Raw genomic sequence first — 24,783 nt, forward strand, 5'->3', positions numbered from 1 at the left:
GAATGGGGGTGCTGATAGAAAAGTCATCCTCAATTTATACTGAACGTTTATTCGCTCCAAACTGGACAATGGTTGCCTTTTTTATAGTTCAGCTAGAAAGTCATATTTGAAGATGCTTGACCCAATTCATCATCAAAAAATAAGACTGGCTCTGGGAGAATTTAAGACATCCCCATGTGAAACCCTTCTCTCTGAAATGAACGAACCACTTTTATCATATAGCAGAGACATGCTTTCCGCACAGTATGTTCGCAAATTAAGACCAAACCCTCTGAACAGTGCTTTTTCGGCTGTTTTTCAAACCCAAATATAAAACCTCATGCGAAAATAAACCAACGTCATACCTTCCTTTATCATTAAAATACCATTCAGCCTTGACAGTATAAAATGTGATCTTTCTAAAACTCAGAAAAACATTTATTTCGAAAACACCACCCTGGCGACTTAAGCAACCAAAATTACTATTTACGCTACACCATGGAACAAAATCTGAGACAAACCATTTCATCTTCCACAAATCTTAGCATGAACTTTTTCTAACCGAATTTAAAAAGTACGCAAGACTTTATACTGACAGATCAAAGGACGAGGATACTGCTGCTGCAGCCTTCGTTAGTGGAAAACACACAACACAAAGTTGCTTACCAAATGGTGCAAAACATTTTCAGCCGAAACCAGAGCAATATACTTTGCTCTGCAATATATCGAAAGCAAACGTATTTTGAAGAGCATCGTCTTCTCTTATTGGTATTAAAGGTAAAGAAATGCAGATCCATATCCCTAAAACCATCTGATTTTAAAATATCGTATACTGATTTTCAAAGAGTATTATGTCAGAAGTGGCAGGCATCATGAAATGATGTAGTGAATAACAAACTTCACGCAACCAATCCAGCCCTAGTAGAATGGACTCCTTCCTAGGGAACAATCAATAGGGAAGAAGTAGTAGTCATTGCAAGAATTCGAATTGGTCATACGTTTATAACCCATTTCCACATGCTAAAAGGCGAAGACCTATCAAATCGTGTTTCTTGCAATGAACCATTCACTGTTAAGCACTTTATGATAGTGTTTCGACCTCCAACCTACGCACAGTCAGCCATCTTTCTTAGCCAAGGATAATTACATAGATTTATTTTCTCATCAACTATGAACGAAAGTGGATATACTACCTTTGGCTAACAAAGATAAAGCTGTGTGTTTTGGCTCCGTGTGACGAAGTGAATGAAAGAAAACTATTCGATACTTGAAATTAAATAAGAATCCGCATACATGATTACAGGAAAATTGAAAGTTTAGGAATTAAATGATCATGCAGTAGGTCAGTCGTGACCTTGAAGAAAACATGCAACCTTGGGGTCAAATCATAGGTATATTTTGTCTTCAGCTATAATAGTGCAATCTATCCTTGAAATCCACGAATGAATTAATGTACTCTCTTGACACACGGCTCATTTTAAAAGCGCAAACTATGATCAAAGGACATTAGGATAAATATGCCATTAACTTATTAAACTTGCAAAAGTATTATTATGTAAATAATACACATAATATAGATATACAAAACAGTATGAGCAGTGCATTAGGCAAATGTCTAGATGTGAGCGGTCCATAAAACTATGCATGAGAGCAAATTTAAAATAATAGATTTGAGTAATAAAGTCCTACTTAAACAAATTGTAGATCTCTTAGAGCACTAAACATTAGCTTTCATTTTTTCTTTAAACTGATGTCTTAAAATTAGTTGTAAAAGTTGAGGTTACTCACCAATATAACCAGTGACCATTATGTTAGGAGTACATAACTGGTGTGGTGGCTCAAAACCCAACTAAAGCAATCGATACATGGATACACTTTGTAAATACATTTCGATATACGAGTTGTTTTCATATTCACCATTTAGACTTGTTTAAATAATACACAGATTCAGTACCGATAATGATACTCCATGTACGCCCTAGACACTGCAGGCAGCGTAAGGTTGATCAAAAGCAATGTTGATTGAGAATGTCTCTCCATCAAATCGTTGACATTATCAGTGTAGACCGATACAAATAGCCTGGATATGGGTATTTATGAAAGAATTAATTAAACGTTTTTCAGTTATAACTGTAGATTTTGTATATAATACTAAATATATTGACTGATATAAAGATATGTAGCACCTCACAACATTGTTTTAATGTCAATAAACTAATTTTAGATTTCTTTATAACATCATTGCATGTGTGTGAATAAACAAAAGTGATTCTGTAATTTAGTCCTGCAGATGATCGACACTGCACAATGCCTTAAGAAATTGGTAGTGATAGATTGTATTCATTCGTGTGTTTTAATATATAAATTCTGTAAATCAATGTCCTTGTATCAGTGCAGGTTCTCCTTATATTATTTTCTTTAGAGATCATAATACGTTTCTTAGAAATGTACAATAGTGCAAACATTCTGTGAATTATTGCAGCTCTCATATCATGTTCACTCTCATTCTTTATCTCACTTTTCTGTTATGATTACTTAAATATTTTCTCATTCGCTATATAACAGCTATGAAACCTGATAAATGGTTTCTATGAACGCTTTTGAAGTTTTCAACTTAGTTTTGCATTTACAGTGGGAAAATAAACGAAGCATCATAAAATTTCATTGGTCTTATGTATCGTTTTCTTCAAAACTTTGACCTTGGAAATAAATTAAACTACAACACTATATAGAATTGCATTTTTCAAGCACGCACGACATCGCCTACATAAGTTTGGATTAAAGACAAGGTGAACTATGAAGTGCTCCCTACCTGAAACCCCGGTTGTCTCTATTGCTTCATATCTCCTTTTTCATTTGATAAATTGTACATGCGTACATGAATTCTGGCTTACAAGAACTGTGGCTTAAATTAAAATTGGAAAATCTTTCCATAAGATGAAAAAGCACCACTGAGGCTTTCAAATAAAATCTAAACATTACAATAATGTAAAGAATAAAGTTTGCAAATAATAATCACATTACAACATAAGGCTTATTGTAAAGGAAAACGGACAATTATATAAATTATAGGCATCAGTGATGGTATACTTGTTAAACAAATGATGTCATCAATTACATAAGGCTTCGAGTCTTTTATTGACAACGTGATATCAGGACATCTGAAACAAGCAGTTTAAGTGTATTCGTGATAGAAATACCGTTTTCATCCTTTACCCCTTGTATCCCATGTGATTATTTTTATGTTACAGTCATTTAAAGTAACTGATGCAGGTAATTATAATTATCTACTGGATTGGAGATGTTTGTCTTAAGATTCTATGCTTGTTGGCATCAATGCACGAATTCGTTCAGCTTGCATAAGCTCAAAACTATTCGTTGATTGCGAGAACAAGATGATGAAGAGGTTTATAAATCTCGGCTTCTTTGTCGCTTGGAGTACATAACTCGCCAATATGCATATTCTTAACTGCAATGAGAAATGAACAGATTCTGTGATTTTGTGTTTCACATTTGACATATACAGCACAAATGATGGAGTCTAAGAAAGAACAATGGGCAGATTGGATAATCAATATTGACCTTTGAATATTAACCAGGAAAACATGACTTCATATCTTAAGCGCATTTCCTTGTAGAGACACATGCAAAATAACTTTATGTTTACTTTAACCGAACTCTTTGTGAAGTCTTGTAGACAAATATTGGTCCGGATGTACTAACAAGAGGTCACAATATATTATTTATCCACTCGCTATTAAATGTGCCCAGAAATTATTGAAAATTGTCACTGTAAATGAATTTATACATATCTTACCCCTGAAAGATTTTAATGGACCTCATCTTACAAAACCTTGAATTGTACCCCTCTTGCATTTGGTTACCACACACGCAATCCATTTATGAAGCTTACTTAATTTCCAAATAGCGGCTAAGAAGGAAATTATCATGTCAGACAGACACACATCATACGTACAAATGGAGGGCTTTGCAGTATTCCATTATGAAAGGTGGTGTTATGTATATCTGTATATTTTGTAACTCCTGGTACGTGATTTTATCTAAACCTTATACTTCTTATTCATGGCTGTAATTAGTACAGAATATCTTTTGTTACAAACTTTGTTCATAACCTGGCCCTGTTTTAAGAACGAAAATTGCTTTGGACCTATCAATAGATGTTTATGTACGTGCAAACAATTAGTAATACTAATCGTAATAATGGCGCATATGGCGTAGATTTATATATTGTGGTATTCTATATACATTCTGTATATTTATTATATATTTTGTTTTAAAGATTGTCATGTGTGTATTTGATTAATATTGAAAAACATAGCTTTATTTTATAAATCTTTATTTTCTTTGTGACGGGAGGTGTAGGTAACTCCTAGTACATGATTTTATCTAATATTTTTATTCATGGCTGTAATTTGTAAAGAATATATTTTGTTAGAAATTGCTAGTAACCTTGCTCTGTTTTAAGAACGCAAATAGCGCAGAATGTATAAATAAATTTACGTACGAGCTGAAAATTAATAATAATAATGATAATAATAAGACTTAAAATGGCATAGAATTTCAGTGATTGATCTGATGTGAACGCTTCGAGAATAATTATGTGGTTTTCCATTGGTTACCAAAGGTCACGTGAATATGCTATGCTCATCAAAATCAATAGTGTCTGCTGTCACATGTGGCCTGATGTGAAGTACTGTCACAATATATTCGGTGTATTTAAGGAGACAATTAAGCATTTAGTTTCATTCAGATTTATGGAGTCATTCACACTTTTTGTGTTCCTGATGTAAGTCTGCAGACGTGTTTTATGTTGTACTTATTTATTTTTCGAGAGGAAAACATTTGCTTGGATTGTTCAGTGGTCATAGAAAGTGTTCATTATTTGGACTATACTATTATTCTGGAACTGTTTATACATTATTCGAAAGAATGCCAGACAATGCCACCTTGACGTCACGGTTCTTGGAGGACCAATGCGTTTCCAGTATTGGAAATTATAAGGGACTTTTCATTCTTTTAGGCCTTTCATAGACCTTTATAAGGACTAGCTTGGATTCACTTCATTATACGGTACATTATACATATTTTATTTATCACTTTAATAATTAAATTGTTTGTTAAAGTTTACAAAATATGTTGGTGTTGCTTCTTTACTGTTACTTAAGTTTGTGACCTTAGAATCGTAACAGATATATAAAAGATATAGCATATATTTGTCACAAAACCTAATCTTATACATCACGTCAATTACTTGGGATTAAAATATCCTAATATTTGAGCCCAAACAGTTTTACCTGTTTTTGTAGAATAAACAACTCAACAATTATTATTTTATTGAATGAAAGAATAAGATGTTAAAGTGTTGCAGTTTTATAATTTTGTCAGTGTAAATGATTTCAACATAAAGAGAAGCAACATGAAGATCAATGCTAAACGCAGTGTTCATAGCAGCTAAACTATTAGTATTTTAAAGGGGAAAATCATAACATTGAGTTAGATGCCGGTTTATAGATTTTATTACATTCAAAACTAATCCTACACCTTGATAAGATGAGAAATAAGGATATAACCACACAATTCAAAAAGCATATATGTTTCCCAAAATCATCATTAGATAAGAATCAAGTTTGTAAAAAAAAATCATGTTATTCACACTATTATGGTCTCAAACAATATCTAGATTTTATACAACATAATTGTCTCAGACAATATACAGACTTTAGGTACAACAAAATGATCTTTCATAACAGAATGATCTTGAAAAATATAATGATATTGATATCATGATATACCTGTCAGTTTTGTCACTCGAGAAAGATCCAGAAAGTTACTGCCATTTCTTGGAGCTAGAGAAATGGTAGTTCATTTTTATTTTGTATCGCCATATTATCAAACGAGGCTGGAACTATATGGACAACATTCAGAAGACGCTTATATTCACGTAATTTGGTTTAAGATATAAAAAGAATTTCATGTTGATAAGATTGAAATGATAAGCCATTTCTGTGCTTTTTTAAGCATAGGGATTTTTTTAACTTAAAAGTGATAAGTATAAATTATAAGTATTATTACGATAGTGATTTCATCTTCATTGCTAGATCACGTTTTACTATTTGCTTTAGACAGTCTAGACCATGACTTCGCGTGTCATCCTGTTCCGACTTTGGTGACCGAGATATCACGACATGACTCATTTTCTTTGATAATCAAACATAAATATAAACAGAAAATGTCTGCAATATCTGATCTTCAGTGTTTTTGACAAATGACGGTTGTAAACATCATTCTTTTTAGCGACTGTTCGAGTCAGGGTTCACATATACTTTCAATTGTTACTGGTGCTTTATTATATGTCTATTTTAGGAAAATGATTTAAAAGTACAAGGGTGGTGCTTCATGTGTTCTTTGTCATAGGTAATAATACATACCTCAATAAATCATGGACAACACAGGGAAAATGCAGAAGAAGCTCTTTTCTAGATTCTTGTACAAATAAGCTTATTCTTGCAGTTGCGTTTCAAATAGTCGAAAGTGATAGTAGGGTGGAGAAGTTTAATTTAAGCCTCTGGCAAATACTCATTAATAACAAGTCACTGCAATCTTCAATGAAGAGTATATATATTCTAAGCTTTGTTGCAATTTCTTCCATAATTATTATGTAGTGAATACAAATTAGAAACGTATTGCTATCAAAATATAGAAATAAATATAATGAAATTGACAATAAAATAAAATAGATTACCGTATGTGTTTCTCTGTGTCTGTCTCTCGCACTATATATATATATATATATATATATAGAGTTCATATTAAAGATCATTGTGTTATCTGTACAGCTAGTAACATAGGCTAGTGCATAACACCTATGTCATACAAATCAACGAAGGCTGCTAACTTTAAACTATGACGCATGAGTATTATGTCTTGTATGCATTAGGTTAATTTAGAAGTCTGTGTTTGTTAAACACATTACCCGCCGATTCTCTTAGTTGACCTCTATCATTAAGTCTTTTTCTCCAAGTTAGGTCCTTGAGCATAAAAAACGCTCAGAGGCAAAGGTCAATGGTGCATATACATTTGACTTTCCATTTCCATTGGTCGGATAAATGTATGCCTCCGAACAATGACATAATGGCTAAGTCATTTTAGATTCAGGACCAGTGTCAGTGTATACATTTCCTGCTCAGTTTCTCAACAATTTCAAATTTATGATCTTGAAGCTAAGTCGCATTCATAAATTAGAAGACATAGCATATGGTTTGTCCCTTGCACATTCATATGCTGCTTTGTAAATCTGGTTACAAAGGAGAGACCGCTCATTTTTAAATGTCAATCTAAGTGATATTATGGGTTGACCTTCCAGTTGAATATTCGTAATCGGCATGGTCCTGTTTAGAACTATGTATTGCTGTGTGTACTTCATGCGTGCACAATATGGCTTTATCTCTCTCACACAAAATATGCACAGTGCATGCACTTTGTTGTGCATGTTTATTTGTTGTAACAATCCCCAATAACAGTTCCAATGAAAGTTTAAAGTGGACAGGTCATGTCAGGCGATCTACACACTACAAGAAGAAAAGTACATTTACTTTATATGACACACTCAGACAATTTAAATAAAATCGCCCTTATAAATTCAAATAACAAAGAAAATACGAACTTAGATGTAATTAATAATATATATTTCATTACTGTTCTAATCTACACCGATTCTATAATATTAGGTATTCAAAACATTTGTCTTGGTTTGGTTGGGTGATGTATGGCATATCAACACAAGTAGGTTATTTACAACGATTGCAGTAAAGTACCTTGACCTAGGACACATTACTGTAGCTGACACAGGCTGGTCCCATTTAGGATTAGAGCCCATACCTTTTTGGTCTTGCTTCCACTGCTCTAACCACTAAGCCACCCAGGCTTCCTCAAACATGTCTACTCAACAACATGTGGTCCTGGTTGACATTTTCATTCCACCACTTCCAAGTTATGTTGTACCACAGTCTGCTGGCTTAGATCAAAACCAACTATACATCTTTTATCTTTTGTACTCATTTTATTTCCAATAGTGCATATTAGTTGGTCTGTCCCATCTCTCATTATCATTATCCACGTGGGCCTATGGCGAAAATCCTCACTGCGCATGCATGAAATGTTGTAAACGAATGATAAGCATGACAACTGAGCACATAAATAATTTTGCAACTAATATTACTGATATTTCTGGCTAATTTGATGTACATCTATTCAGTGTCTGTACAGATGCAAAAAACATCAACATCTCTTCCCATTGCTACGAATTTGTTGTTTATATAATGTTGGGTTATGCAGTCATTACCTATATTACAAGGACTCAACTCATAAGCTGTCTTCATGAACATTACAACTTTCTTATCAAATTCATGCAAAAAGGTGATCAAATCAAATAACTGTCAATCTAAATGTCATTCGTACAATGCTATTTTAGAAGAATTTCATTTCGATGATTTGTGTGGTCTTGTGGAAGCTAATCCTGAAAGAATAAAAATGAGAAATTATAAATATCACTCAATGTTTGTCAGACATTTACTACAATAAATAGCAGCAGTGGAATAGAATTTTACACTTTCACCTCAAATCAAGAGGCTTCATTTGTGTCTTAAGTGCAAGGAAACCACTGTTTTGTAACCGTAGATATGAAAAAACCCACAAAGCTGATTAATTGTGTGGATACATTTTTCCTTACAGTTAGAGAGACCTTGACCCAAGAACTCGGTGCACCTACATCGATATGGTAAGTCATTATCCAAGGTACAAGGCACATTTGTAACACTCGATTCAGTATGTGAAAACCATTTTGCATCTATTAGTTACAATGACTTTCTTTGTTATACCTCTTGACTAGCCTATCTTGTGCTGAAAAATGGCGTTAAACCCTATAACAACAACAAAAACCTCTTGATTTCAAAATCGATAACATTCTCCTTTAGCATAAGTGTAAGCAGTATGCAAAGACTGGTTACTGTAGATCATGGAGTACTTGAGTATACATGTATGTGCAGGAATGAAACTGGCTATTGACAGATGGATGGCTGGACCATATAACATAACATGTTCTGCCTTAAGGCGGGCATATAAACAGCTAAGTTACCCATTCCATTGTGTGTGTGTGTGTGTGAGAGAGAGAGAGAGAGAGAGAGAGAGAGAGATGTTGAGTATCCAGCTTTGCTCAAAGCTTACATGACATAATTTTATATGGGGACTATAAATCTTTCAGTACAGGATGAAAGGTGGTATAACTTGATAAAAGAAAAAGATTTAGTCATTCACGTGGACCTAAGATTAACAGATCCAGGTTTTATGCATAGTGGTGTGATAATTTGAGTGTATTTCTATAACATAATTACTATTATGTGCATACAAACTCCCACAAAATCCCCATAACTGAACATTTATCATTATATACCGCTTATGTGTTATAGCTAAGCATAGTTCCTTGATCATTTCATACTGAAGGTAATTAGTATACCTCTTTCATTCATTACCATTTTACTCATTAATATAAGCACACTTCAACCTTCAAAGTATTAATGTCACGCAAAAATATTTCATAGGCAAGAAGTTATATCAGATTGCCATGGAAAATTATAAGTGTATTAATATTTTTTACTTCTTGCGAGACAATACAAAACATTCAAAATGAAATCGAAATATATGATATCCAATTATTGGAGTTCTCCCAGCTAACACGTATTGTTTTCACAATGTTGCTGTAAGGTTGTGATATGGTTACATGGGTTTATAACGTTCTAGCAATGATGCTCAAGCATTACACATGAACATAACTTTAATAATCCTCTGGTCTAAAAAATATATACAAAATTATACACGGCACCTATGTGTATAGATCATAAAAGCATGTACAATCAATAGTGACATTTTTACAAATATAATAGGTGACTTTTTATAACGTTGTACCAATGTTGTGTTTGACATCAATGTTTTGTAAATGTTTTCATTTTTATGTTATAAACAAATAACTGTATCTAGATTAATATTTTTATTGGAAAATATTTTATTCCTTGGATTCTTTGATTACAGATATGGCGTGCAATCATAGTTTTCAATTGTTTACGAATATATAAACTGAAGTTTGTAGCTTGTCCTGTACAGGCAAAATAACATTTTTGTCTGAGACGATGAATTATCTATTTTCAATCACCATGGTATGCACATTAATTAATTAATCTATTGTTCGCATTTTATGTTGCAGAAATTAACTTTGTTATTGTCAGATATTATCTTTTGACTAATTGTTTCATCTTGAGGGTTGACATATTGATGCACATGTAAACACGATGCCATGACGCGGTGCCATTTGCAAACAAAAACTATGTACAATATATACTAATACAAAGCTTCGAGTTAATGTGTGTTTAATTGCAGATGCGCTTAGCTCAAGAACATAATATCTTATTGTTCCTGACCAAATAATATTTACAAAATCAGGTACATAAATTACTACATTTAAAGATATTAATTTTTGGACAGAAGGACACGTGCTGATATGCATAGATGTAAATTAAGAAATGCACATTAAAAGGTAATTAAATTTTGATAATTACAGACATGAATGAACCATATAATTTTGATATTATTTTCTATTATTATTATGATGCTGATTGTAAACAATGTAATACTGGTATTGTTTCAGTGATAATTATGTATATGAGGTTTTGGTAATCAATAAACACAGCAATCATAAATAATATATGTTATCAACTATACGGTGAATTGCTAAATTATAACATGGACAATTTAGGGCTAGAAGAAATTGCTTAGGTGGGGATTGTTATGGGTATGGGTCAAAATGCATGATTGCGGGATATATACAAAGTTCTATCGAAGTGCGTGGAATATTGAACAAAATGTGTAAATGGTTGCGCATTATTTGTGCAAGCCCTGTCGTTATTCTTTGTTAAATTTCTTCTATATTCCAAATTGATAATAATGACGAATAAGTTTAAACTAATCATAGATTTTAAAGTAGACGTTAAATTAGCCTCGTTACAAACTTTTTCCAGCTTGATTACACTAATTAACTTGACTTCTAAATATGTAAGCCATGCTGAGACGATATGACGGCATTCAAATATTAAAATTACTTTTCAATTTGCAGGAGCAGAAGACACATATTGACTTGATGTGGAGGACACTGAATTTGATTTCTGAACCTAAACAAATCCAGAAAATCAACACAAAATAAAGTGATGGTAAAATATATGTTGAATTGTTTTCTTTTCTCATACCCACTTGTTTCTTCTTAAATAAGCATCCTTACCATTTGTGTGTGAATTTGAACTTACTGTAGAAATTATCATGCATCACTACCTTTCAAGTTCTCAAATTAGCACAATGGTTGCGTGATTTGTGCACTCGAGTGCCCTTGCATTGTATATTTACTCATTGTATTATGGCCAAATTACTGGTGATGTTTAGTTTGTTCCAAATAAACATTTTGCAGATCTATCATCCAATATGGTGACAATGGCAGCCTCCTTGAAAATCTTGCTATCTCTACTGCTTTGAGATGGATAGTAATGTTGAAATTATTATAATGTTTGATTGACCTTTTGGACTTTGTTGCCACTGGTGGGGCATATGGGTTTCAGAAACAGATCCAGCTTTCATTCTTCACTCTCAATATAGGTAGACTGTTGTCAGAATGTTGTAGGAATGTTACTTTGTGACGTTCAGCAACAACGTTGTAGCACATGTTAGCAAGTTCACCAAATCACGTTCCCACAACATTATCTAACAATGTTACCCCAACCTTAGTCCAATGTTGTAGCAACTTTAAATTCTTAGCCGGGATGTGGACAGTCTTACTAAGGAAGACTGAGACGTTAATGTCTTTGGGCGAGGGTAAATAAATTTGTTGGCATGTGTTAGTATGTGTGTGCTATTATTACATCCCTTCTGACACATTCTAAGTATGTTTTTTTTCACCAATGTTATATTTTAATCAATATTGAAATTAATGGGATGTTAAGAGCAAATGACCAGTTTTTATGTCATTTTTAGTGCAAAAGTACATTTGTGTTATCGTTTCAAGATTAACAGTTAAGGTTCATGTGTCTATGACAATAATTTCTGGAAGGTTTTTCTGGGGTACCTAAGAGGAAATTTGTAAATATTTTAACTTATAATAGCACAATAACTTAAACTTTAATACATTTTCATAAATTATGTTTACATAGGAATAAAATGTAGTGGATCTTGCACTAATACCAAATGTACTTCTTTTATCGTTATTTTCGTTGGATAGGTGCTGGCATAGAGGTCAGTTTTCATTCAATCAGGTGGTTTTGCACTAATCAGCATCTATCCCCATTTCCGTCTCTCTCTGAGATGAGCAACGAATATTGGTCTTCTCCAGTGCTTCTTTCATGTTTTGTATACAATTACACTTTTTGTGATTATACTACATATTCTAATATAGCAGTTTCATCTATTATAATCATCAATGATCAAAGTTGTTTAAATTTGATTGCAGAACCTCTGTTTGATATAGACTGTAAGAGATGTTGATTTATTCATGTCCGACTTGTTCATCTGTTCTGATACGACAGTTTGTTTATATTTGCGTGCATGGGAACAAGCAATCATTTAGAATGAATGAAAGCGACCTGGACAAAAATATCTTTGGTTATATGTGTAAATGTTGGATGTCTCCTCACAAATTATTTAAGCAGACTATGAATGAGACCTGCATTCGAAGGTAATTTTACATATTAAACTGCCATATTTAATCAAGCATAAATCATTAGCACTCGGATTAATATATTTAGTTAGTATTATGAAAGCCTCTTGTAATTATATTGTCTTGAACATTAACGACAAAATGGTCATGTTCAGCGGTAAAATGTTCATTTGTATCTACTTAAATGAATTCTGGTATTGTTAGTTCCCTTTGGTACACGCTCAGTTTTCATCTCGCTTGAATAAATAAGCCAATCGCAGCAGCTAATCAAGGTCACCATGAATCTTATATAGTGAGTTGTATCGTTTATTCAGGTTTATTAAATAAATTCAATGAAATAGGCACCATAAATTCCCAAGAAGCAAAGAGTCCAAGTGACTCTATGGGTACAACAGTGAGGACTTTTCAAATGAAGCTATTCCATTACATATAGAGATAATTATATGGGTATTATTACGCGGGTTTCAAGATATTACAGTTATATTATTAACATGTAAAGGTAATAGAAAAATACATTGGAGTCTATATAATGTCCATCGATATGGCTATGTATTTCGGCAAATAGAAGTGTTGTTGAATGTTATATAAATGTATCATTATGAAAGAAAGCGTATCCTTTAACAGATATATGATAATGTTTTTGGCACGTTGCCATGTTTATGATACTTTTACGACCTAAATTCTCAGAAATATCCTAAATATACAGATTTTCAATATTTGAGAAGTATCTGAACAAACTAAGCTAATAATAAAATGTACTGAAGCGAATTAGTTCATAGACAAAGGAAATGATATAATATGGTATAATATTATTAATTTTAAAATAATATAACAGCAAACACATAAAGTATTGTCCAAATAATACAAACCACATCTTCTAGAGGAAGATATTTTGAGATCTTTTTGGACTTTTCAGCAAGCTTCGAGTAGGTCATGGTCTTTTTCAACAAGATATCCTCAGAAGGATAACCCTGTTTACCTGAATAGAGGAATATATGCATTAAGGTAAAAAGAAACTGACATTATCAAATGAATCAAGAATCTTCTTTGGCTTTTATATGATTAAATCTGTTTTATGTAATATTTAATTTTTATTGAATGTAAATCATTTCATACAGTTATACACTGAAAGAAGAACGAGTGTGTACACAAAGGTTTAGAACCAGTCCAACAGCTTGGCACAAAGTTTAATTAAATGACCTTAAATGTCGTTATTACGTGGAGATGGGGACAAATTTCATCCTTTTGAATATCAATTATGATGGCCAAAATATAGGATTTTTGACCAGCATCTATATAGTCTAACTCGACCTTAGTCATAACAGTATCTCCTTTTCCAATGTTACAGGTTAAATAAGTCATTTTATTTAAAACACTGAACTTAATTAGACCTAGTATAAAATGAACATTGTTCATGATATCCAGGCATGGGTGTTCCGTTTTGTGTTATGGTTCTACCACTGAGAACACAGATTATTATAACAGTAATAAATTTCAACAATAAACGAGCCGTTTAATCACTAAAGCTATTTTCACCCCAAAGCTGATCCTTCTGTGTTTAATGTTTTACAGTCTTACACCCCTTTATCTCTACAACAAATAAAGCTCTGCAAAACATGAGAACTGTAAGTTCACAAAAAACCAGAACAAAACAAAACTGAAGTTATTCCATAAATGTAACATGAACAAAATCATCACTTATACTACTGTAATGATGAGGAAAGTGCAGCATGAAAGGATTGTCTCCAAAATACTCACGATGAAAACTTCTATAAATGATTAAAAACAGAGTGTAGAGAATATGGGCAGCAATTTGTTCATTTTGTGCCTAAAATTCAGCAATCAACCCAGCTAGCATAAATGTGCATCTGTACTGGAATTATAACCCTTTGCATGTAACATGAAATCAACCACTCCTGACACCACTGTAATTGTATAGGAACAAAAAAACAAGATGAAGTAAGGATATATCTTCATAACAAATTCAGCCCAATTAAAATGGCTTAAAATGAACCAGTAATGGGCATATGATGGCTGTATGATTTAAAGTCAAGTGACCAAATTAGTTGCACTTAGTCATAGAACTGATAAACATCTCAACTATTGTATGAGAAAGGAAAACTGAAAACAATGAAACATATAATATAAGCATCAATTATTCCCCAAAACCATGTATTCCATGGATTTAAAGTCAGTGGCTTGAAATTATTAGATATAAATTGAGCTTTGGACAGTCATCATTCTCTTTAGAAATTAATTTAATTGTACATCACTTGTGCCAATATATAATATTAATGATGTTAAAAATCTGCATGAAATGGAGATATCTAAAATTTCATATTTTATTTAGTTTCACATCAGAGACATGGGTTCTTAAACCTAAGCACGGAATGTGGATTTGTTTTTTAAAAAGTAAGAAATTATTTCGTTCAGATCACATATGTAGCTTATGAACTTATCATATATCATTTTGAGGCAGGTATGAACATATTGTATATCAATTTGAGGCCGATACGAACAATTCATGTTTCACTTTGAGGCAGGTACGAACTTATGATATATCACTTTGAGGCAGGTACGAACATATTGTATATCAATTTTGAGGCAGGTATGAACATATTGTATATCACTTTGAGGCAGGTATGAACATATTGTATATCAATTTGAGGCAGGTACGAACTTATCATATATCACTTTGAGGCAGGTACGAACTTATCATATATCACTTTGAGGCAGGTACGAACTTATCATATATCACTTTGAGGCAGGTACGAACTTATCATATATCAATTTGAGGCAGGTACGAACTTATCATATATCAATTTGAGGCATGTATTCAGATGAAATGTTGAGGACTGCTAAATGCATACCTAGATATGCATGAAGAAAACAAAATGGCTTGATTGCAACACTGCTCAAAGGAACTAAGTAGATATGGATACATATACTAATACTGGAACAGCTGTTATAATTTGCTACAGCATTGGTAGAAATAAGATTTATCAACTGTTTCTTGCGGGCTATTTGAAGGACATATAAAGTGGAATTTAGCTGTGATTTACATCAATGTGTAAAGCTAAATTGCATGTTTCAAATGAAAAGGTTCCAACTGATCAAGAAATATAAGTTATCAAATGTAATGATTATGCTACTATCGTATGAAAATTACTAGCATGTAAAAAATATTTGAGACATATACAAGGATCAGCAGATCAAATGAGATATTGCACATATTAAATAATAAATATTTTACTTAGATAATAAGCATAAACTGGATAAGTGCGCAGACGTAATTAGTGTGATGCAGAGAATGGAAGATTCCAGTTTAAATACATTAAATGATTTGATTACATGTTGCTTATGTCAGATAATTTCTCTTATTAAATGATCCATCATATGTACTATTATGAAAGGTATAACAAGTGGTGCATGACCGCTACACATCATAGTTCAATACTTTTAAATCCAGTTACAACCAAAGTGAGTCTCGTGTGCAAAGCAAAAATGTTAAATAACTCCGAAAATAAAACACAACAAAGTTTTGTTCTTTATCTGTTTTTATTGTGTTTAAGTTTCTAATATTTGTGATAATTCCCCCTAACAAGATGTGACAGTGGAAAGGTTGAGGTGCCCTGGACTCACTGTCTTATGTAATTACAGACAGTATATAATATGTGTAGACATTTAACAGTTTGAGAGAAAGATAAGACCAAGGACTTTTGCTTAGAAGTCTCCTTCTCGATCATGGCTTAGAAAGATAATTGAATATATGCCAATGATTAAAATATGTGACTTCTGAACATTCTTTCATAATAAAGAGATAGAAAACGACCTTGCATTAAGAAAGACATACAAAAATATGTAAAAATGGCAGAACTTTATACTGTCATCAATACTTTACATGAACATCACCATATTTTTATATGTACAAACCCAATGAAAACGAGCATGTTTCTCATATGCTAGAGCAAAACTTCTAGCACATTTGAAAACAGAATCATAAAACAAGGTTTCCACAAAAAAAACCATAAACATAATTTACCCAAACACACTGAGTGCACAGCTATATTGCTTCCAGACAAACATAACATTGCAGTGTATATGTGGATGACGGTTGAGGCAAACGTGATATATTCCTTACACGCACTTTACATTGAAGAAATGATTGTTTTTTAATAATAGCATGCATTCAGTTGCATTTCTTCTTGACATTTAAATGTAGAATAATTGTTTTGTATTTATGTAAGATCTGTTAGCTAAGTCAACATCGAACTTGTATGTGACATGTATTCACCTAGTATGTATAGTATAGTCATCTATACATTTCGAGCATTTGTCGACAGCAATCGATGGTGAAAGGTTGGATTATAAAGTAGATTTGTTTTCATTGGTCAGGTTGATTTGGTATTGCATTTGAAGATAAAGTTTAGTTTAAAAGGTCTCCAACTAATCCTCATTTTTAATTTAATTAAAAGCTATTAGTAACTGATAGCTTGATATGTACCATTGGGAATAATATCTGGACAATTATTGACCATAGCCTGTAGATTGTTTACTGACCATAGCCTGTAGACAGTTTATTGGCCATAGTCTGTAGATTGTACATTGACCATAACCTGTATATTGTTTATTGACCATAGCCTGTAGATTGTTTATTGACCATTGCCTGTATATTGTTTATTGACCATTGCTTGTAGATTGCTTATTAACCATGGCATGTAGATTGTGTATTGACGATTGCCTGTAGACTGTTTATTGACCATAGCCTGAAGATTTTTATTGACCATAGCCTGTAGATTGTTTATTGACCATAGCCTGTATATTGTTTATTGACCATAGTCTGAAGATTGTTTATTGACCATAGCATGTAGATTGTTTATTGACCATAGCCTGTAGACTGTGTATTGACCATAGTCTGTAGATTGTTTATTGACCATAGTCTATAGATTGTTTATTGACCATAGCCTGTAGATTGTGTATTGATCATAGCCTGTAGACTGTTTATTGACCATAGCCTGTATATTGTTTATTGACCATAGCCTGTAGATTGTTTATTGACCATAGCCTGTAGATTTTTTATTGACCATAGCCTGTAGAATGTTTATTGACCATAGCCTGTATATTGTTTATTGACCATAGCCTGTAGATTGTTTACTGACCATAGCCTGTAGACTGTTTACTGACCATAGCCTGTAGATTGTTTACTGACCATAGCCTGTAGATTGTTTATTGACCATAGCCTGTAAATTGTTTATTGACCATAGCTTGTAGATTGTTTACTGACCATAGCCTGTAGATTTTGTATTGAACATAGCCTGTAGATTGTTTATTGACGATAGCCGTAGATTGTTTACTGACCATAGCCTGTATATTCTTTACTGACCATAGCCTGTAGATTGTTTACTGTCATAGCCTGTAGATTGTTTACTGTCATAGCCTGTATATTGTTTATTGACCATAGCCTGTAGATTGTTTACTGACCATAGCCTGTAGATTGGTTATTGACCATAGCCTGTAGATTGGTTATTGACCATAGCCTGTAGATTGTTTACTGACCATAGCTTGTAGATTGTTTATTGACCATTGCCTGTAGATTGTTTAGAGATAAAGTCTCATACCAATATAAGCATCTGTTTTATTTGTTGATTAATCTCCTTTGCATCCTTTTTCTATACCATGTGATGTGTTTGTCCCTTTCCTTTATTCTAAATTACAATTGGCCAAGGATGCAAAAGCAAAATATGAATTACCACTCCGGTGACCAAAGTGGTTAGAGTGCTAGCCTCGGATGCAGGAGATCTCAGGATCGAACCTCGGCCGAGTTATCCCAAAGTCTTATAAAAATGGTACTAACATCTGCCTAGTTAGGTGTTCAGCAGTAAGAGGAGAGTGTTAGGATTGGTCGGCCCGGTGCCAGGCTAATGTGGCAGATGGTACATGATGTTGGATTCCTTTTGCATGATACCCCAGTACTAGACACAGCTGTAATCTGTCACACTATAGACGTCATAGGGATATAACATAAAAATTGTTAAAACGACGATACAAATCCACATCACACACATACACACTCACACGCAAAGTATAAAGTGATAAAAGTTCAAATATATTCTTACGTTATGAGCATGTCCTTTGACTTTGGTTTTATTTATGTAAAAAACTGATATCTTGAATGTAGATATTAACATAAGATCAATCAGCAAAAATACTAAACAGACTTCAGATGTCATTAATAAAATTACCTACATTTTAAACAAAACAACAAAAAGAAAATGCAAAACGTCAGATACCTTCTTGTTTCTCCTGTGATTCATCGATTTGTAGTTTGGGGTTTTCTTCTGAAATTGAATAGATTACACATAAAACTGTTCTAATTGGAAACCTTAACAGCTTCTACTAATAATGAACATAATTTGTTTGCACATATATGAAAAAAACCTAATTAGAGAATGAGGAATGTAATAATGGACTAATATTTCAGGAATAATTCTGAATGCACAGCATCCATTATAAATAATGCTATATAAATTATAGCATTGTATTTTTTATTGTATGTTACCTTGCCAAGTCATTTGAAATATTAAATTGTAAAGACATGGGTACATCGGTAGACACAAAGATATGGAATATCATGATTCTCTTGTGTTGTTTATTTTAAGTTTATGCATTTCATTGGTCATTATATGCCGCCCAATTATTTTTATATGTAGTGAAAACGCATCTATATGCAGTGCTTTTGTCATTATATGCAGTCCATTTATCATTATATGCAGTACAAACACCATTAAAAGCAATCCAATGTCTTTATATACAATGAAACACCTTATATTCATTGATGATATCGTTATATGCAGTAGATTCATCATTATATGTAATACAAACGCCTTTATATGCAATGCATTTGATACTATATCCTTTTTACATTATCATGACATAGAAAACTACAATGGTAATCTCATGGATATTACCAATAAGTGACAAAATAAAACATTCAGAAACAGGAATATTTATCATTTCACCATCAAAGACGTCTCCGCATCTTAAAACAAATTGTCCTTTCTTGGAATGTTGTTCCAGTTATTTTTTTCAGAAAGGCTCAATGAAAGTGCCTTTGAGATGGTGTCTGATCCCAATTTCATTCAAATGGGAGGTGACACCATTAGTTTACGAATAAACAATCAAATGAGAAGGAACAAATCGGCAAAAATTTAGACTCCAGATATCGCCATTGTCGGACCTATATATTGCAGGTGTTTATCTTTTGTTATATATTGATCAGTACAGAGTCAGTTTAGTCAACATGTGCTGGGCCCTCCACATCATGACTAAAAAGCGGACATATGATAATAAAATGATAAATATCATGTTCCACACAATTATTTAAACAGAAATAGTAGAGTTAACATCATTTCTCAGCACATCAATCAAGCTATATAGGACATATAGTTATAATGGTGGAAGATGACCCCAAGTGCATTTTCTTCAATCACATAGAAACACATCGGTAGAACCACCAATGTTCCGCATGCTACAGGCACGATTTTGACATACAAGTTGTGACAACTCATTGAATCCAGAACCTGTAGCGGTGAGAAGCGAGTGATGACTGATCTATCCTGACCTCTCTGCGATGAAGACACCTTCAAACAGAACGGAATCAATGGAGAATAAAAACGTGAAATAATAATGCCATTGTCTTCTTTTTTAAGATAGAATGCAGATTACAGTATTGATGGTGGACTATTAAAACATTTTTTCTTTGTATTACAAATTATCTGTGGATAAGTATATAACAAAAACTTGAACAGAAAAGAGACAAAGATTCAGCGGAAGGACTGCACCCTCTCAGCAGTTTAAATAGGGTGGCCACATTGTCTGAAATTCTATGGAAAATGGTAAAGAAGAACTTCGCCTAGAAAAATGCATGGAATTTAAAAAGGTGAAAAAATCAGAGTATTTTGTCTCAGCAACAAATAAAGTTTGTCCTAGATTTCATATAAATTAAAATTACATTAGAATTAAACCATGATATATTTACTTTATTATTTATTATGGTACAAAAATTACTGGTTCTTTCTGGTGCAAGATAATGCAAGTCAAGCGCTGCTGAAATTGCATGTTCACATTATGAGCAAAAAATGTTATAGATTAAATTCATGGTGAAATAGTTGCATGCAAATTCAAAATGGAAATGAGCAACCACTGCCCCAGAAGGCGGCTATGTAAGGTTTATGTTTAAATACTGCTTTAGACTCACATCACTACATATTAAGAAAACAATATAGACTAATTTTGTCAAAGTTGGTGTACTATATATAATTGTAAAGAAACTAGCATCATGAGCACAGGAATAGCAAACCCGGCCAAGCAAATTGAGGAACTAAATATAAGTTGAGATAAAAGCTTGTAAAGTTAAGAGTTAACAACGTGACTTTGAATAACGGCATTACATTTGATAAAACTGTTGTTCTATGAAAAAATCATTTTTTTCTTCTCAGTATGTTATGCTATCAACCATCTGTTAATGATAGCTCTTGCTTACACGAACTTGTACAATAGTGATTTGTGTATCTTTCCAGCAAGGCAATAGTTCAAATATGTAACATCAAAGCGAACAAAACCATTTGTTTACAAGTTAAGTAAAGACATTTATATAAAGTCTAGAAAGCGTTTTTACTTCCAGTAAATAAATTTTCAAACTCATTTTAAGTATTACATTTTTCATATACTTAGTAAGTAAAAGGCACGCTTTGTGTTACATTACTTAAAACAGTAACCAGTTGATTGGTTTCTGTTTGTTTTTATTATATGTGATGTGTTTTATTAACCATTAAAGTTACTATCTAAAGAAAAATAACTGGTGTAGTATAATAAGCATGTACTTGTCTTTACTGACAGAGATGGTGTGGCTACAAGAGGTGGATAGTGGCTGTACGTGCTGGACATTTTAACCAGGGAAACACTATTTCAGTCCAGGAAAATCAGGAAACGATCAGGGAATTTGCCCTTGAATTTCTGTGGTCACCCTGAGTTAGACCCTATAATACTTTTAATTACATTCTTCTTTTAATATTTGATTTAACTGTTAGAATTAGGACGGTAATTCTTACGCGCAAACTCTTAATTACTTTGTTTGTTTACTACATATTAAGAACATAGCCTATGGGTACCGTTGAGGGTTAGGTTGACATGCAATTCATGTGCCATGTTGTGTATGGACCTGTAACGACAATGCAACATGCCAACGTATTGGCTATGATTTATATCTGTAATAAATGAAAACTATTAATTGTGTTAATTTTAAGATCAAAATTATGCTGATGGTTTTTTGAAATGTATATGTAGATTGATTAAATGTTTTCAAGCATGTTTCGGTAAACATTGAAGCTTTTAATGCCTAATATTATTTATTAAAAAATTGGAGTTGATGATCAGTTCCTCCATTTTTTAAATTTTCATATGGCTAATATAGAGTCGTTTTAATGGAAATAACAGTACACTTGCTCAAACGTGTAATGAAAAATGTTAATGATAAGAGTTATAATGTGTAAACAAATATAATCGGTCATATTCAAATTGAGTAGCAAACATATTCTTCAGAATAAAAGGAAGTACTTAAAGACCAACATTTTGTTGACATTCATATGTTTGTGTACCAGGGACATTAACCCTTCCCACAATCTCTACAATCTCAGCATCACCAATTCCCCAGTTGTGAGCTTCTGAGAATGATAATGTGGTTAGTACTGGCCATAGGATTACACAGGGAAATACTTGGAACAATCTTCCTCTCTGAAACTATATGATTTCAGACTAAGTTTTTGCTTTTTTCATCTTTTATATGATTTCCAATAACACCTCCTACAGTTGCAGCTAGTGCTGGGTATCGCATCCAAAAATCGTATCGTGATATATGACATTGCAAAAGACAGTATTACAATGTGTATCAGAATATAATGTTTCTATTTTTCTATGGCTTTGGTAAATAATAAGAATAATAATAAATAACAGACTAAGGTAAAAATAATATAGCAATCTGCAAACTAACATTGATTTATATAAACACATTATACGGGTTTTCTATGAAGGTTTTATGATATTTGTTATTTTTGTATTCATATTGCAATACACGGTTTAGAACACCATCAACACAAATACTCTACTGCAACCTGAATCCTATTTTGGGAAAAAGATAATGCATTTTTTGTATTTAACACTTTTAGTGTCCATTGATTTCCTTCTCTTCAAAGGGTCTCTGTTGCCAAGAGTTCAAAGGTGGTGATAGGTGATTACTCACCTCTCGATGTGCTCAGATTGTGGATTCTAGATCAACTCGCGTTGTCACAATTTGTTTGCGAAGATCTTGCCAGTAGTAATGGGAGGGTTGTTGGTACTCAAAATGTGCTTAGTCTATGACGGAAAACATCGACCTGGGGTCTTCCTCTATCATCATAACTGGCTGTCATATGTAGCCTAATTTCTGTGCCGCGAAATGATGTTAACCCCACCCCTTCTGTTTAAATAATTGGGTGAGGTATTATTTACTTCAGTTTTTTTTTCATATGTTCACCCTTTTACAACATGAAGAGGGCACTAGAAGTGTGAATTAAGTCGACTATGCAACGATTAATATATGAAAACTATAAAACCTGTATCAGACAGGCTTACCATAATGGCTTTATCTGGAATCGCATCTTTGGCCCTTCTTACTTTATGATTTAGTAGTAGTCTGTCAAAACAGATGCCCATTCGCATTGGAATCAAATTGGAACACAATCTCTAAGGCACATACATCGGTCATTTCTGATAAAAATTGCTAAAACAATGTTCCAATGCTGATTACTTCTAAGGCTAGCATCAACATAGCAGACATGTTTCACGGTGAACGTAAGAAAGCGTCCTCCTTCTGTATGTTCTATATCGGCACTTATCCGTAATGTCTGTAAGATTTCCTGATCATGATAATGTAAGAGCCACTGCATATAAAGACGATTGCACTGCATATTAAGGTGTTTGCTCCGCATCTAAATTTTCTTTGTATTGTATGTAAATTTAAATGGACTGCATATAAAGACGATTGCACATCATCTAAAGGCGACTGTACTGCACATATGTCTGATTGTCTTTCTGTCTCTCCCGCTCTCTTTCTCTCTCTCTCTCTCTCTCTCTCTCTCTCTCTCTCTCTCTCTCTCTCTCTCTCTCTATATATATATATATATATATATATATATATATATATATATATGTTGGCTCAATGCTAGACATCATTTTATACTAATACTAAACACTCAAACTTCACAGTGAAATGACTGAAAAATTGTCAAAAGCTTTTTTAAAATCCAAATGACGCACACAAACACACACATAGGCACGCATTGCAAATAAATATGTTTGCACCGAATACATGATAACTGGATTGCATATATAACAAATGCACGTAATATTAAGGTTTTTGCACTGCATGTAAATGAGTTTGCACATCATATGATTTTGCAAGGCATAACATGAAAAATGGGTTTTATATGACACCTGCACTGCATATAAGTGTGTTTGTACTACATATAAAGACAAATCTGCTGTGTGTTTGAATTTCATATAATGACAAATCGACTGCACATAATGATAAATGCATATCATAAAAATGTATTTGCAGTGCATATATAGGTGTTTGCACTGCATATAAAGGCATCTGCACTGCATACAAAGGAATATAAATGGATTTGCGCTGAGCATAAAGGTGTTTAAGTGGTAGATAACGGTGTCTGCACTGCATATAATGTGCTTGCACATCAAATAATGATAAATGATGACAAACGTACTGCACGCAAAATCTTTAGAACTGCATATAAAGATAAATGAACTGCACATAATGAAAAATGATCTGTGTATACCTGAAACGAGACAGTTATGGAGTTCCACAGAAAGATATCAATAGACATATAAAAATAAGTTTATAATCAGCTTGTAAAGTTAAAGTGTGTTACGCTGACTTCATGGAGAGTTCTTAGAAGTAGAAACAATTAAGAGATCTAAGGAAA

General features: G+C 32.9%; 1 protein-coding gene across 1 annotated transcript in view; it reads right to left on the minus strand.

Moving 5' to 3' along the window:
• Positions 1 to 5,500: 5,500 nt before the first annotated feature.
• LOC149774192 (uncharacterized) overlaps positions 5,501 to 24,783 on the minus strand; it is an 85,718-nt gene continuing 66,435 nt past the window's right edge. The window contains exons 18-20 of the mRNA XM_089945704.1: positions 19,036 to 19,083; positions 13,615 to 13,724; positions 5,501 to 8,515 (exon numbers count right to left, since the gene is read on the minus strand). Of these exons, the coding sequence (XP_089801830.1) occupies positions 8,510 to 8,515; positions 13,615 to 13,724; positions 19,036 to 19,083 (164 nt within the window). The 3' untranslated portion in view covers positions 5,501 to 8,509. The remainder of the gene's footprint in view (positions 8,516 to 13,614; positions 13,725 to 19,035; positions 19,084 to 24,783) is intronic.

The sequence above is a fragment of the Sinohyriopsis cumingii genome, unplaced genomic scaffold, assembly GCF_028554795.1.
Source record: "Sinohyriopsis cumingii isolate HCF-2022 unplaced genomic scaffold, ASM2855479v2 utg000400l, whole genome shotgun sequence".
In the NCBI taxonomy this organism is placed as follows: domain Eukaryota; kingdom Metazoa; phylum Mollusca; class Bivalvia; order Unionida; family Unionidae; genus Sinohyriopsis; species Sinohyriopsis cumingii.